Source organism: Pelodiscus sinensis, chromosome 12 (assembly GCF_049634645.1).
Source record: "Pelodiscus sinensis isolate JC-2024 chromosome 12, ASM4963464v1, whole genome shotgun sequence".
In the NCBI taxonomy this organism is placed as follows: domain Eukaryota; kingdom Metazoa; phylum Chordata; order Testudines; family Trionychidae; genus Pelodiscus; species Pelodiscus sinensis.
This window is the reverse complement of record NC_134722.1, coordinates 48,331,504-48,347,309: the sequence shown is the minus strand read 5'-3', so window position 1 is coordinate 48,347,309 and position 15,806 is coordinate 48,331,504. Positions and strand designations below refer to the sequence as shown.

The window sequence follows — 15,806 nt, the reverse complement described above, 5'->3', positions numbered from 1 at the left end:
TTGGAGGACTCATCTTTTCTGCTCTTTCCAGAGGTGGCATGTGGTATAAGCTCTAGCAGGGGCCAGGGGGCCTCCCCGCCTCTTCAGAAGCCTGTGAGCGATGCTGTCAAATGAAGACACTCCAACTGTACAGGAGCACACAGCTCTCCGGACTCGGGTATGTAAGAGGATGGACTTTGGAAGGGCCAGCCCTGCTGGGCCCAGACCAGAGCGACTACGGCACCCTGACCATCCTGCTGGCTCTCCGCATTCCTGGGGTGGCCAGTGGAAGCCTTTTCCCCCGTGCGTGCCTGCTTGCACAGAAGCAGATGTTTGCTTTGTAACACCGATCAGTGAGGAGCTGGCCACAGCCTGGCAACACTCAGACAAGATCCTGCACGTCTGAGCAAATGCAAGATGAGCCATGTTTCTTCTAGGCAAGTCACTGGCAGAGGAGGGCAAACCGGGAAAGGTGCACAGCAGATTAGGGATGTTCTCTATCGGGTACGTGAATAGTCGTGCAATCGCACCAACTCCTATCGGTTACTCGACTATTCTATAGTCCCGGAGGGCAGGGCCAGCCGCCAGGGCCACTCCAGTCCCACTCCCAGGGAACCCCTGCCACCTCGCGCTGCTGCCTCTATTAGTGAGAGCCAATCCGCAATGGGAGCCAGTTTAAAAACCAGCTTCCTCTGCAGACCAGCTGCCTCCCCCCCCCTCGCAACCTCTGACAGAGGTAGCAGCATGGGGTGGCAGCAGCCCCTATCCACAGGGGGTCCGAGCTCCCCGCAGACAGAGGCTGCTGTGTGGGGAAGGGGGCGGAGGAGACAACTGCAAAGCAGCCTCTGTCCACGGGATGTCCCAGGCCACCGCGAACAGGCTGCTTCACAGCAGCCTCCCCTGCCCCTCACCCCACACTGCTGCCTCTGATAGAGGAGCTGGTGCTGGGGGGAGACCGGCTTTTAAGCTGACTACACCGTGCCTGGGGTGTGTGTAGTCGACTAGATTAAGGGATAAGCCCAGGCTTATCGGTTAATCATGTGGTCTGCACGCCGACAGCCCTACTGCAGACAGGCTAACGCTGATCTGCCTGCATCATTCCCGCAGCTGACGCAGCAGGGACGACTATCCCCTGTTCAGGTAGGTAATGCAGGTTGGCCCTCCCTGGTCTGGCACCCTAGAGACCTGACCGGGGAGTCATATCTGCCCTCCCCGCCCGATCCTGGACCAGCTGCAGGTCCTGCCAGTCCCCCCTCCCCCCCCGGCCTGCCATGCCAAGCAGTCCCACTAGGGCAGGAGTGGCAAAAGCCTCTTAGTGGGCAGTTCAGGCCCCGCCCCCAGTGCATGGACTGGGAGGGGGAGGGGGCACAAGCCCTTCCAGCTGTTTCTATTTAAAGGGCTCCTGTCTTCCCCAGTCTTGCCTAGCAGCCATGGGGAAGGCACCAGACCTTTAAATAGAAAGAGCTGAGAGGGCTTGTGCCTCTGATACCCTAGCAAGGCGCTAGAGATGCAGGGAGCTGCGAGCCCTTTTAGTGCATCTGTTTAAAGGGCTGGCGCCTTCCCCGCGCCTGTCAGGAAGCGTTGCCTAGCAGCCACAGGACCACGAGAGCCCTGTAAGTGGAAACAGCCCAAAGGGCTCGCAGCTCCCCTGCCTCTAGCGCCTTGCTAGAGACACGTGATCCCGTTCAACTGCTTCTCTTTAAAGGGCTCGCCTGCTGGGGGTGCACTGCCTGGCAGCCACCCGGCAGGCCAAGCCCTTTAAACAGAAGCAGTCAAAAGAGCTTGCAGCTCAGCTCCACTGGCCCATTGCCTGGGAGCTGCCTGGAGGCACAAGCCCTTTCAGCTGCTTCTGTTCAAAGGGCTTGTGCCTGCGGGGCGGCTGCTGGACACAGGTTAGCAGCGGGGCCAGGAGCTGCAAGCTGTTCTATGGAATCTAAGCCTCCACCCCAGACTACACCAGGAGGCGGCTAGTCCCTGGCACCCCCCATCTGTTCAGGGGGTAGGGGACAGGGACCCCAGGCCAAGGAAAGCTCCCAGCAGGGTAGCTCTCAACTCCGGCCCTTCCACCTGAGGCCCCGCCCCTTATGGGTCAGCCAGCAGCCACTTCCGAAATTTGTGAAGTGGCCACTAGGGCGTGCTGGGCAGCACAGCTGCAGGGAACCAGGATCCCATCCCTGCAGGGCTTCTAAATACCTGCCCTCCCCAGGGCTCTCTGGGCCTGGAACATCTCTGGTCCTGCTGGGCCACAGCAGTTGTTGGACTAGAGTCCTGGTTCACAGAGGTTCAGCCTGTACACTGTGACCACGCGGTCTGAAAATCTGAATGGTTTGCAGCTCCGGCAAGTCTGTAAAGACTCCACTCTCCATGTCTAAGGATCATCCGCTGTTCTCAGACCCTAGTGCTCTGTCACGCATGACATACACCAGACACAACACAGCAACAAGCGGCCAGGCTGGCACTGCACAGAGCACCTGGAGCTATCAGTCCCTGAAGAAAGGGCAGAGGCCACCCGTTCACCCCTGAGAGTGAGCTCAAACATCTCAACATCCACACTGACAGACCAAGAACCAGCCTCACAGGGATCCACCGCTCAGTGTGCAATTCTGCCCATACGGGGACAGGGCACTGTCCTAAGGAACTGAAAGGTGAGATTCTGCAGGGCACCGAAATATTAACTCCTGAGCTTCGGGAGACGCACCTGCTGGTGCCCCTGCCTCAGAGCTAGGGACAGTTCCACAGTACTGCGCTGCATCAGGCCAGCTGCGCAGATGCAGATGTGCCGTGCTGATGGGAGCACGCTCTCTAGTTAGCAGGACAGCTTCCGCTCTCACTGAGGTGGAATAATGGTGGTGGGAAAACAATGTGGATGACGCTTTAGGTCAAAGGAATGTATGTCACTGGGGGAGAGGGAGGGGTTTTCACACCCCGAGTGGTACAACTTGCATCAACGTAAGCGGTAGTGTAGGACTCCTGTGTCTCATACTCAAAGCATATGATCTAGAAGGAGGGACCAAGGCAATGTTTTCTTTTTAGAGAAGTGCTTTAACCGCCATCCACAGAAGAGCAAAAGCAGAAAGCTCAGTGTGGGGAGATACTCGAATGGGAGTTCGAGGCAGCCACTAACCACCAAAATATCATCCCGCATAGGGGGAAATAATGCAGCAATAAAGGAATCCAGACACGTAAGCGTGTATGTAGTTCCCTGGGAACACTGGCACCAGGTGTGTGTCACATGCTACTACTTGATAAGATGAAATTCCATTAGGAAGTTATTTCTGCACCAAATATCTACCCTCCCATCCCTCTACCCTTGTCCACCAAAACGGGGAAATTAACCATATTTCACATAATTAACATTTCGTTTCTTCCTGTTGCTTATTTTCTCCAGAGAACAGGCCACAGACCACTTGATTTATAGGCAGCCATTGCTCCCGAGTCAGCTCGCAACACAAAAATCGATGGTTGAATCAGAGAAGGGGTGGAAAGTCCCTACAGGCAGCCCAGGGACAAGCAGAGATTAGCCCCACATTCTTTCCTGGATGTTTGCCTTTTCCTAGTATCTTACGGTGCTTCCCTCCACGCTGTCACGAGAAAGTGATCTTAACCACTAAAAACCCTGCAGCGGGACTGACTTGCTCCTCAAGTGAAACCACCCTCTGACCTGCTGCCCAGTAACTGCACCATGGGGAGGCACGCCGCATTTCTTATTAGCCACTGAATCTAACACCCTGCTGTTCACACCAACTCTGCAGCACACTCCTGGGCACCACAGGTACAAAATGAGCTTCAAGGTCTGTAAGCACTTCGCTGATGTGTCCGGTAACTTCAAGAGTCCAAAATAAACTTAAGAAAAGCTTTTATAGAACTTAAAATAAAATGTAACCAAGTGCTCCCACTCCTAGACTTGATATTATAAACAGAAGAAAATGATTTGGCCATAGGCACTTTGCAATGAGTTTATATTGGTATTGGGCTACAGTGACTTCCACCCTTCCAGGGTCACCAACACAAATGACAATAATGGTATTAAAAGTTTCGGGGGTAGCCGAGTTAGTCTAACAGGAAAAACTAAAAACAACAACAAATGGTCTGGTAGCACTTTCTAGACTAACAAAACATGTAGATGGGATCATGCGCTTTCGTAGGCACAGCCCCCTTCTTCAGATAACCGGCTTTTTTCATGTCTGGGTACTTTTTTGGTTCTGTCAATCTCTGTTTTCACTTCACAAGGTGAGTATTTCAGTTTTAAGAAAGTTCTATATAAATCCTGTGGTGTGTTTCTCTGTCTGTGGGACTGGAGCAAATCCGGTTGTATCTTAGTACCTTTAGTTATATACAATAGATTGAGAAATGAGTCTGGGAGGGAAGCTAGAGGCATGAAGTTAAGTGTAGCAGTCTGTAGGTTTACGGTTTAGGGTGATGGAAATTTGTCCATCATTTAATTGTACTGTAGCGTCAAGGAAATGGATTTCTTCTGCGGACTGATCCAGGCTGAGGTTGATGGTGGGGACATCTGAAGAAGTGGGCTATGCCCACGAAACCTCATGATACTATCTACAATAATGGTATTGTCATTACCACTGAAATTAGCAAGTTTAAAATTAAGTAGTAGAATTAATACGTTTGAAAACAGACACTAAGTAACATTCATGAGTTCAATTTATAGGATTACTGCCAAGTCAAATTGAGCCAAAATTAGGTTTAGAAAAATATTTATAAAACTTAAAGACAAAGAGAAAATTGCTATTTTCTTAACTTTTGGAGAAAAGTGAGCATTCCCTCAAATTCTTGCAACCCAAACTCAGCCACACTGGCGCGTATCTGACCTTAAGTAAGAAGCACCCGTCATTTCCATTGCTCAAGCTGGGAACTAACGCAGCATAGTGGAAAGTAAAACTGTGTCCTTTGCCAGAAATACAAAGGCTCTTCAAGTTTCCCAATGGTGTGTGTAGGAAAAGGCCAGGTCATCTCAAAGAACTACGGTCTCTGGAGATTACACAAGCAGCTGGAATTTTTTAAATGGAGTTAAAGAAACGAAATATTCCACTGGGATCTTAAAGCAAACTCATTCAACTGCTGCTGGATACTAAGTCAAGCCAGGCCGCGTCCATCAGAATCCTCACAGCAGCCTCCAAACCAGAGTAACAGCAGCCCCTGCTCAGAGCACACAGCGCGGGAGACTGACAGACAGATGGACTCCCCTTACCGCCTGCTGGCAGTTCAGGCCAACGTTGCCCTTCTCCCCACGCACAACTTTCATCAGGCAGTGCAGAGTGCGGCCCTTGCGATGCAGCCCAGAGCAATGGTGTTCAATCTCGCCTCGGCAGCTCAGGATGATTTCAGGGCTGAGGGAGAAGTCTTCCATTAGCATGCGCCGGTAATCCAGCATTTCCCCCTGGCACTCACTGCTCACCTGCCGACCTGCACCACGGAAAGGGAGATGAGAGTTAGTGCTAGTGCTTTGTGGGGGTCTTTCCGTGGGGGGAGGGTATTGGCAAGCAAGCCTATCACACACACTTAAGCAGATGCAAAAGCCAGCATTCTGTGTAGCACCGAGGCAATAGAGAGAGTTACTGACACCACTCGATGGACCAGTGAACAGTTACTACTGACAGTCACAGTTAATATTCTGAATCAATAACAACGTAACTGCTGGGATTAGAAAGTGGTTATGTTATGAACAACTGTATATGGATATTCCAGTTTGAGCCCGTTCCGTTCTAGAGCAGCACTGGTACTGTCACTGAGTCCTCAATGGATTTCTTACCTTCTACTACAAGATCATCATCTAGGTCTTAGCACAGTTAAGCTATCAGTTTTACTGCAGACAGAAGCCACTTGTAGCATATTAAGTGCTGTTTACATAATTGGGCAAGATTATTCTGGCCAAATGATGAGTTATCGGTGCTATTTGGAGGAGAGGTTTCATGGGTGCCAGCAGAATCTTAGAGGGCCATGAAGTTCAGGCACATCACAGAAAGGACATGCCGGATTTCTAACCAATAAGCAATTACAGAAATTCAGCCGTAAAGAGATATGCTAATTAAGAACCTTCCTCAAATTCCCTTATGCCGGTTGACTCCAAAACAGAAACTGGAAATCCCTCAACTCCAATTGTTGCTAATTCCCAAGTCGTGCTTAAATTACACGGCTGGGTGTGAGAAGCAACGTTCCTTCGTAGCTAGAACGTGTGCACCTCTGGGCAAGGTATTGCATAAAATGTTGCAATAGCCAAGAGGAAGCTAAACATGCCACAGCAACTGCCTGCAGGGTTGAGGCAAACAGGGAAGCAACCAGCCCACACTTGCCCTGTAGCAGAAGAAAACACTACCGCTACAGTAAGAAGGTCTTTAAAAAACACACTCAAAATGTAATTACTCATTCAAGGTCAGAAATGTGAAGAGTTTGAGAAAGGACCCCCCCTTCCCTCTGGGCCACAAGCATTACAGCATCCCATCCTACAACTCCAGGGGCCACAAAAGAGAACACTGCTGCAGAACAGAGCAAACACCTCTATCACAAATTAAGAATGTGTAACATTGTGCACCGCTTGTACACAGTATTACAGCAGCTTTGCCAAGCTTGTGAGACATGGTCCTGCACGTTTGCTGTGCCTATGGGACAGATGGGTTTCAGGGCAGCCTTGACATTCATTACCTTTGCTTTCCTCATTTAAAGAGCATTAATGAACACTGTGCAACACCAGGATGCAGTGCACTCTGCTGAGCTATACACACATGTAGAGTCAGAAAATTCATCTACCTGCACAGCCTAGCTGAGGAGGAAGGGCAAGTTACAACAGGCAAACGAGTAAGCGAATAGCTTTGGCATTCATGTTGTGAGCTGATCATAAATTAAGCTAGAGATTTCTCATATATACTAAGTAAGTAGTTCATGTTTGCTATACAAACAAAGAGGAAAACCACTTAGGGTTTCAGATTCACAGCAACAATTTCTGTAGACTTAAGATATTTTACTATCAAGGATTTTTCAAATATAGACTAGGAATCCAAACTTCAGATACCATCCTCCAATTAATCATAGAACCCTAAAGCTGGAAGAGCCCTCAGGAGGCATCGAGTCCAGCCCCCTGCCCAAGGCAGGACCAATCCCAACTAAATCAACCCAGCCAGGGCTTTGTCAAGCCAAGACTTAACCTCCAGGGATGGAGGTCTCACCCCCTCCCTAGGGAACCCATTCGCCTTCACACTGGAATCGTTGCAGGGTGTCAGAACGCCAATAAGCAATGATCTTCCACAAGCACACAAAGAGTTACACTTCAAACTTCAGCTTATCGCCAGCGGCCTGCTGCCCAAGAGACAACCAACCGATGGATGTGCTATCTGGAGGCACTTCCATTTGTCTTTGAGCTGGAGCTTGAAAACAGTGGATTCTGCTTAGCAGCAGCCTCTTGATATCCAGCAACGAAAACTGAAGTCCTCTCGAAATTGCCAGTAAGTACAAGGCTGGTTTGCAGGGCTACGACCAGGAAAGGAAGCACTTACCTAGCCTTTCCCTGGCTGCAACCACTCAAACCTGCTTAAGTTACGTCCCAAACCTTCCTTCCCAACTGCAAACCAGCCTGTGGCCGAGGCCACGCGTCCAAAAATGTCAGTAAGCAACTGGTCTGCTGCCACCATCTGAACCCCATCAGCACTCGAGTCAATAAATAGATAGGCCCCTGGCAAAATGCTGTGCTTACGTGAAAGCTGCTAAAATTGGGATTTCTTGGAGTCAAGTTTCCAAAAAAAGCAAGTAAATCACAGTGCCCAAGACTAACCCTCTCACCTCTGTGCACTGCAGACTCGAGGCACATCAGCAGGTAGGAAAGCCGGGCTTCCCGGGACCGAGGAAGGTTCTCCACATTGCAGCGATACTTCTTCAGGTCACTTTTGCAGGACTTGGCCAACGAATAGCTGACTTTATAGTCCTGGGCAATCAGCTTCTGGCGGGTAGTGAGAGCATCGCGGCACTGAGGAAGATAAGGGTTAGAACAGGCGAGCTGTCAAGTAATACAGATCTACCAGCACAAGGCAAATGCTCAGCCAACTCTACTGAGGCACTCCCCCTTTAAGGCTTTCAAAGGTCCAATAGGGGACCTAAGGGGAATGTGGAGGGAAAGGAAGTAGTCCCAGTAATCACAGAACTGGCAGGGACCTCGAGAGGCATCAAGTCCAGTCCCCTACCCTCACGGCAGGACCAAGCACTTCTAGATCAGTGTTTCTGAACCAGTAGTACGAGTGTCCTTGGGGGTACTCTAGAGAAGTCTGGGGCGTACGTTAACACAACTGAAATTTGGAGGAAACTGAATTTTGTTTTAAGTTTTACAGCGCTTTATTATTTTTGTACTTTTTACACCCAAAAATTTCATCGCCCGCCTGGCTACAATTAAGTTGTTTAAAGAAATGTGCTGCAATGGTTAAAAAAATGGTGTCTGAAAACTGTAGGTCCTGGGGGGTACTTTAAAAAAAATGTAAGGGGTACTTTATAAAGAAAGGTTGAGAAACACTGAGCAAGACCATCCCCGACAGGTGTCTGTCCAACCTGCTCCTCAGTGTCTCCAGAGATGGAGATTCCACAACCCCCCTAGGCAACTTATCCCAGTGTTTCACCACCCTGGACAGGCAGGAAGTTTTTCAAATGTCCAGCCTAAACCTCCCTTGCTGCAGTTTAAGCCCATTGGTGCTGGGCCAGAAGCCTTACAGAGAGTGCAGGGCAAGAGTATCCTTTCCTCCAGCCAACGGGGTGCCAGCTGCCTCCTCCCTTGCAGCAGGCAGATACCCAGAGATCCCGAAGGGAAAGCTGAAGCCAGCTGAGGGAGAGGCTGCTGATGAACACAGTCAGCTCCAAAGAGGAAGAAAGGGCACTCCCTCCTTGTAGCTGCTGGTCTTCGCGATGGATTGTTCATGCCCGTTCCCACCAGGTGCGCATGTGCTGCCATACATGACAGCCAGAAGGTTCTTCCCCTAGCAACATCAATGGAGTCAGCCTTAGAACCCCCGGGAATCGCACCTTCATGGCACTTAACATAGTGTTGTGCCCACCCGCCAGCGGTGGCAGGTGGGTATTGAAACAGACACGAACACTTCTTGAAGAGCAGCTCCAAGAAGGCGAGTGACTGTCTTTCTTCTTCGAGTGCCTGCTCATGTCCATTCCAGTCAGGTGTCTCCCAATCCCACATTCAAGAGGTGGGGTGGGAGTTGTCCATGATCGAAGTACCTGTCTTTCAAGGCCATGTCGTCTCTGGCCTTCCGGAGAAAAGCCAGGTGAGGCCTCAGCTGTGCCTTGTCCCACGCAGGCAGAGGGACTGCTCTTGGCCATGGGACAGCAGGCGCGCTGCATGAGGTCTGCTTGGCACAGGGGGGAGAGAGCTGGTAGTGCCCCCTAGACCCAGACCTGCTACTGAACGTGAGTGGCAGGACTTTACCTAGGATGCCACGGTCTCAGAAAAAGACGGCGGCTGAGGAGTAGTACCGGGTGGTGCCAATGAGCGCAGAGCCTTGGGAAACTGCTGCGGTTCCCCTGTGGGTGCCTGGCACTGGGGAGCGGTGTGACATGGCCACCTTAACCCAGCCACCGATTCCTTCCAGGAGTAACTCTGGTGCCTTGGCCCTCCTTCGAGAGCGTGACATGGCCGGGAGAGTACGGTCCTATGTTGCCGCACAAGTCCCTGGAAAAGTGGGGCATCGAATGTCCTGGCCAGATGATGGGAGTCGCTGGGCCTGCCTCAACCCCTTGCGAGTCAGGAGCCCCAAGGAGACGTTGCCCTGAAGAGGAACAGGCAAGCTTCTTAGGCTAGGCTGGGAAGAGTGCCCCCTCTCCTGCCTCTTTCTGCTGGGGGTACCAGGGATAAAGGCCAGCCCTTTCCGGAGTCTGATATTCGGCTCCACGTCAGTGCCAGGAGTTCTTGGCCTCCTTCCTTGGTGCCAGGGCACCATGCACTGAGGCAGCATTGAGTGTTGGGTACAGACTCCGCTGACCCAGGCGTTTGTCCTTTTGGGGACTCTTGCCAAGGCACTTGAAGCCAGAGCATGCAGGGTGGTTTTCCCATGATTTGAACCCTGGGGCCTGGAGCAAGCGCCGGTACTGGGGAGAGATGGGAGTGGGGGTACCCTGTATTGGAAACTTAGTTGTGGTGCTCTTGTTAGTTCTCCCTAAGAAAGCTAGCTAAGGGCATTCCATATTGCAGTGGGACACGACAAAGGCGCCAGCGCAAGCAGGAGCAAGTGAAGTTCCAGCCAGCCATCGCTGGCAGCCCTATTGGAGCACCGTGAAGGCGTGACTCCTGCGGGTGCCACGCCAGCCCTCCGGATACAACTGGGAAACCCTTCCAGCTGCTGTGCACACGGCACGCTCGGACTGCAATGGACATGAAGCAGCATTGAAGAACACAGGGCTGCTGGCTAGGACGGACCAGGCAATCAGACTCCGAATCCAGCACTAGAGGGGAAAGCTGGAGAATCTGGCTTAAGGAAGCCATGAAAGGAATGGCCCAAAGACAGGCTCAAGAAAGTCTCCTGCTTATGCTTATGGCTCTAGTTCCTAAAAGTTCACTGCTGCTTTGGACCTACGCACATGCTGGAAGTGCATGAAAACGTTTCTCTCCCTCTCTCTGTGCTGAGCTCATAAGCTCAGATGTCTGCAGTCCCTACCGAAAAGCCACTGCCTCTCAAAGTGCCAAGAAACGGCAGCCACTGGAGTCTACAATTCTCACGAGAAGCAAAGCTGCACTGGAGCTGTTCTTAGCAGCAGGTGCTACTCCCACTGTCTCGATGCCTGCTCATTTTAACCGCGCGCTTAGTTAAAACATCAGAAGAAAATGAAAAGAGCACTGCGCCTCCATGCATCTCAGTGGCTGGCTCACTCGCTTGAGCAAGCCCCAAGCAGGTCTGCCCAGATACCTCTCCTCTCCATCCCTCCCGATGGCCAACACTTCAACTCTCTGTACCCCAAGCAGCATGACACTGATTGGGGAGCTGAAGGGGCTCCTCGCTCTCCAACACGTAGCCACTGAAGCTACAATAAACATCCCTCCTCTCCCTCCCACCACAGCTCACATTCACTGTTCATGGCGCTTTGCCTGCACTATCCTGCGCTGAGTGCCCCAGGAAAGCTACCTAATGGCAGCAGCTTGACAGAATTAACCCTGTGTTCCCTGCACGTTAAGTGAGTAAGTCACTAAGCAAGGTGAAAATACAGGTGCAGAGAGAAAAGGTTTTGGACTCTGGCCTGGCACCTCTACGAGACCAAGTCAGTTTGTAACACTTTTACATTTCTCTATGGAGTTTAAGAGGGAAACGGTCGGGGGAAACGGTCGTTACCGCAGACAATGCATCACTTCCTCTGCTTTGCTAAAACAGCCCTCAACGAGCAGTCTGCTGACAGAGGTTCACTAGCCAGTGTCTGTATCAAGAGATACGTCAGAACAATCCATTTCTGTGTGCACAAGAGAGCAACACCGTTTACCTGCGACTGAAAAGAGAAATGGCTGCACCACCACGAAACGTTTGAAATGGGAGCCACCCAAGAGCAGGAGTGGAATTTTGGCTTGTCCGGCTCCTGCATTTCTGGGCCCTTGTTTCCCATGGCTTAGTGGAGGAACTGCAGTTGTAGAGCCTCGGTATACATGTATCCAGCCAACGCAGCACTCCCGTAGTGAAACAAGAGCAATCCGTCCAGTCCATCGGCATGGAAGCCAGAAGCATGAATGCCCCAATTTAAAGGCATCTGTTCAAAATTCTTCAAGGACCCGTATCTGTCTGGCCAGCTTACCAGTAGGTTACTAGTAACACCAGGGAGAGGGATGAACAAGACAGAGGTCAGTGAGCTCGATGGACGATCCATAACTGCTGTATAATCTGGAGAATTGCGTCCAGTTCTGGCGCCCCCCCCCCCCCCCCCCAGAAGGGACATGGATGCATTGGAGAGGTCCCAGCGGAGGGCAACCAAAATTCTGAGGGGGCTGGAGCACATGACCTGTGAGGAGAGGCTGAGGGATTTGGGCTTGTTCAGTCTCCAGAAGAGAAGACCGAGGGGGATTGGAGAGCAGCCTTCAACTTCACAAAGGGGGGTTCCAAAGAGGATGCAGAGAGGCTGTTCTCAGTGGTAACGGATGAGAGAACAAGGAGCAATGGTCTCAGGTTGCATAGTAGGACAAACGATTTCCCTAGGAGGGTGGGAAGCACTGGGCTGGGTTCCCTAGGGAGGGAGTGGAATCTCCATCCCTAGGGGTGTTTCAGTCCCGGCTTGACAAAGCCCTGGCTGGGTTGATTGAGTTGGGGTTGGTCCTGCTTCGGGCAGGGGGCTGGACGCGATGCCTCCTGGGATTCTGTAAAGGATTTGCCCAGCTGAAGTAGATACCGTACTTACCTTTTCACTCATAGACTCTTCAAATTTGTGGTTAAAGAGGCACTTGTAAACCCGGCCTTCCCCAGCTTGAGTCTGTGAAACAAAAGACTGGTCATTTAGGATAGTTCACAGCTTATTCTCTTGCTAGATCCAACAGAATCATGCTATTGTACCAAAAGCCTACTTTTAAACTAAGCAAGTCGTGTCCATGTGCATTATGGGAGTAACTCACTAACACTTGTTAAACAAAGCACAGAATTGAAGGTGTTTTTGTAAAGGAAAATATTCATCTGAGTTTTTTTTACTCTGGCTCCTGGGTTCTGCCATCTTTTTGCTGAGAAAAAAAATCTTTTCTACTAATGCAAGAGAACCACAACAAAGCAATGGGTCTGCAGGAATTCATGCCACTGCTGTATTAGCAGGGCCCACGATGGTCCAGAGGCCGTCAATTTATCATGACAAAAACAGGAGCTGAACAGAGAGATTCTCCCCTCCTGGTCACTCTAAAACCACACAAAGATGCAAGTGCACTTTCCATAAGCGTTCATGTTGCCATACTAACAAGGCTTAGAACAGCAAAGAAACATGCCACTCAATCCAGAGATAAAAATAAAAATGGAAAATGTGTTTCCAGCCACACAGACGCCTGACAAAAACTCAGTGCTCAGCTGCAGTTGCATGCTACTGAGGGTGGAACAGACCGTAGAAGGCTGCCTAATACAGTGAGTGCTTGTGTAGGTTCCCCATGGAAGGGATGAGGGCTGACTGCCAGGGTACGTTCGGCTGCAAGGAGCTCTTGCTCTGGTTCAGCTCTGCCTTTTGGCTCTTTGCAGGCACTGATCCGTGAGGTGAGGCAGAGCAGAGAACAGTTCTATTTCATGCTACTCACATTCTCACAGAAGCGCTCCCGGTCATCGCGGCACGCAAAGTACAAGTGCCGGTCCAAGTGGAAGTCGTCCGAGGAGAGTTCGGCCACACGAAGAATTGCTTTCTTACACCCCTCAGAAACCTGGACTCTAGGGTCATTCTCCTCTGCCTCCTTCACCAGCCCTTTCTCCAGGCAGGCCACCACCTCTCCTTGCGAGTGAGCATCCTACACAACAAACAGTCGGCATCAAGCACCTTGACCGAGAGGATTTGTGGACCATTACTCAAGGGCAGAACCACCAATTTCTTAATAGACATGAAAGAACAATGCAGGTTACCAGCGTCATGTGTCCAAGTCCCTATTCTGCACCCCCCGCACTCAGACCGTGGACTACACATTCCGTAGGCCAGGCCTGGCAGGCAGCTAAGAAAGCCCTTTCCAGGTAAGCGTTCTTCAAATCACTGATCTGCAGCCTGGAAAGTTATTCAGAGGAGCATCCTCTGCCAGCGCCTGGACGTTCACACAGCAGGTAGGAACCGCTGGGAGGAGAGAGCGGTTACCCACAATCATTCTCCAGCCGGGACTGCAGAGAGATCTGCTTGGTATTCACCCCTCTCACCCCCGTGAGACCCAACAGCCTGGAGCCTCAGGGGCCTCGACCCTTCCGGCAGCCAGCCCCCGGCGAGCCGACCATCCCTGGCTCAGGCAGCCTGGAGACCTGGCCTGGTAGCGGCGCAGCACTCAGAGGCCAGCCCGATCCTAGAGCCACTAGCACTCTCCTTTCAATGGCCAGGAGGACGGTTGGTAGAGACGGAGGGGCATGTCCCCGGAGACCAGCCACTCAGAGCCCATCCACGGCACCTTTGCAGAACACTGCCAGCCTGCAATTTACCACAGCCTGCCGGCCACTCTCACCCAGCCCTTCCAATCACCACTTCACCCAATGGCTAGCTGCCTTGGGCCCATTTCCCGCTCCCTGCTCCAGCCGGCCTTCCAAGCTGCAAGGGCCTGGTTCCGAGACACGCTCTCACCTGCGGGCTTACAGCCTGGGCACGTTCCTTGCTGGGCAGAAGACAATGAAACGTTTTCTAGTCTTCAGGTAGAACAATAGGGCCACAGGGGTGAGGAGACTATGGCTCAGGGTCTGATTTGGCCACTGGCTTACCTGGATCTGGCCCGAGTTGGTGCTGGTGCTCCAGTCCTGTGCCCCCCCCCCCCCCCCCAATGGTGCTGGAATACCCAGTGTCTGCTCCCAGCTGGATGCGGGAGAGAAGAGACTCGCAGGCTGGAGTCAGGCAAGCTGGGGCCAGAAGCAGCTCTGTGCACAGCCGCTTCCCCACCCTTCAGCTGGGGAAATGGCAGCGCAACACTTTTGGCCCCTCCCCAGAGCCAGTCTTGGCCCCCAGGGTCCCGGGTGCAAGGCGACTGTAGGAGAGTCTTTCTGCTTCTCAGCTGGGGGCCACGTCAGAGATGTGTTTTTTCTTCTCACTTTTGTGATGCCCCCCGACCCAAAAACAATTTCCCAGCCCCGTTATACACGATTTCATAGAACCATAGAGTTGGAAGAGACCTCAGAAGGGCATCAAGTCCAGCCCCCTGCTCTAGGCAGGACCAACCCCAACTAAATCAACCCGGCCAGGGCTTTGTCAAGCCGAGACTTAAACACCTCTAGGGATGGAGACTCCACCACTTCCCTAGGTAACCCATCCCACCCTCCTAGTGAAATAGTTTTTCCCAATATCCAGCCTGAACCTCTCCCACCACAACCTGAGCCCATTGCTCCTTGTTCTGCCATCTGTCACTACTGAGAACAGCCTCTCTCCAGCCTCTTTGGAACCTCCCTGCAGGAAGTTGAAGGCTGCTCTCAAATCCCCCCTCACTCTTCGCTTCTGTAGACTAAACAGACCCAAGTCCCTCAGCCTCTCCGCATAGGTAATGTGCTCCAGCCCCCTAATCATTTTGGTTGCCCTCTGCTGGACCCTCTCCAATGCGTCCACATCCTTTTTGTAGTGGGGGGCCCAGAACTGGACACAATACTCCAGATGTGGCCTCACCAGAGCTGAATAAAGGGGAATAATGACATCTCTGGATCTGCTGGCAATGCTCCTCTTAATGCAACCTAATATGCCATTAGCCTTCTTGGCTACAAGGGCCCCTGTTGACTCATCTCCAGCTTCTCATCCACTGTAACCCCCAGGTCCTTTTCTGCAGAACTACTACTTAAGTGGTTGGTCCCCAGCTTGTACTAATGCTTGGGATTCTTCCGTCCCAAGGGCAGGATTCAGCACTTGTCCTTGTTGAACCCCATCGGATTTCTTGTGGCCCAACCCTCCAATTTGTCTAAGGGAATTTCCCAATGCCATGGGAATGTCTCCAACTGAAACTCCCAATGCATACTGAGTACATGAACCAGATGAAAGCTAGTCTCTTTGTATATACATAGCCTACTAGAAGAGTAACACCATCAGTGTTACAGAGTGGCACCATGAATACCCACTTACAGAGGAGCTCACCAATGTTCTAAAATCTCTCTCACTCGGCATTCTTCTACATTCCTGTCATTTCACACACCCTACACGGTGTTCACCTTACCACCGAGCCAGTGCAGGAG

General features: G+C 51.6%; 1 protein-coding gene across 2 annotated transcripts in view; it reads right to left on the bottom strand.

Moving 5' to 3' along the window:
• Positions 1-15,806, bottom strand: part of GLG1 (golgi glycoprotein 1) — a 121,539-nt gene that overhangs the window by 36,281 nt on the left and 69,452 nt on the right. For both annotated transcript variants that reach the window (XM_075940659.1, XM_075940661.1), the window contains exons 5-8: positions 13,217-13,420; positions 12,349-12,420; positions 7,768-7,951; positions 5,186-5,400 (exon numbers count right to left, since the gene is read on the bottom strand). In XM_075940659.1, the coding sequence (XP_075796774.1) occupies positions 5,186-5,400; positions 7,768-7,951; positions 12,349-12,420; positions 13,217-13,420 (675 nt within the window). The remainder of the gene's footprint in view (positions 1-5,185; positions 5,401-7,767; positions 7,952-12,348; positions 12,421-13,216; positions 13,421-15,806) is intronic.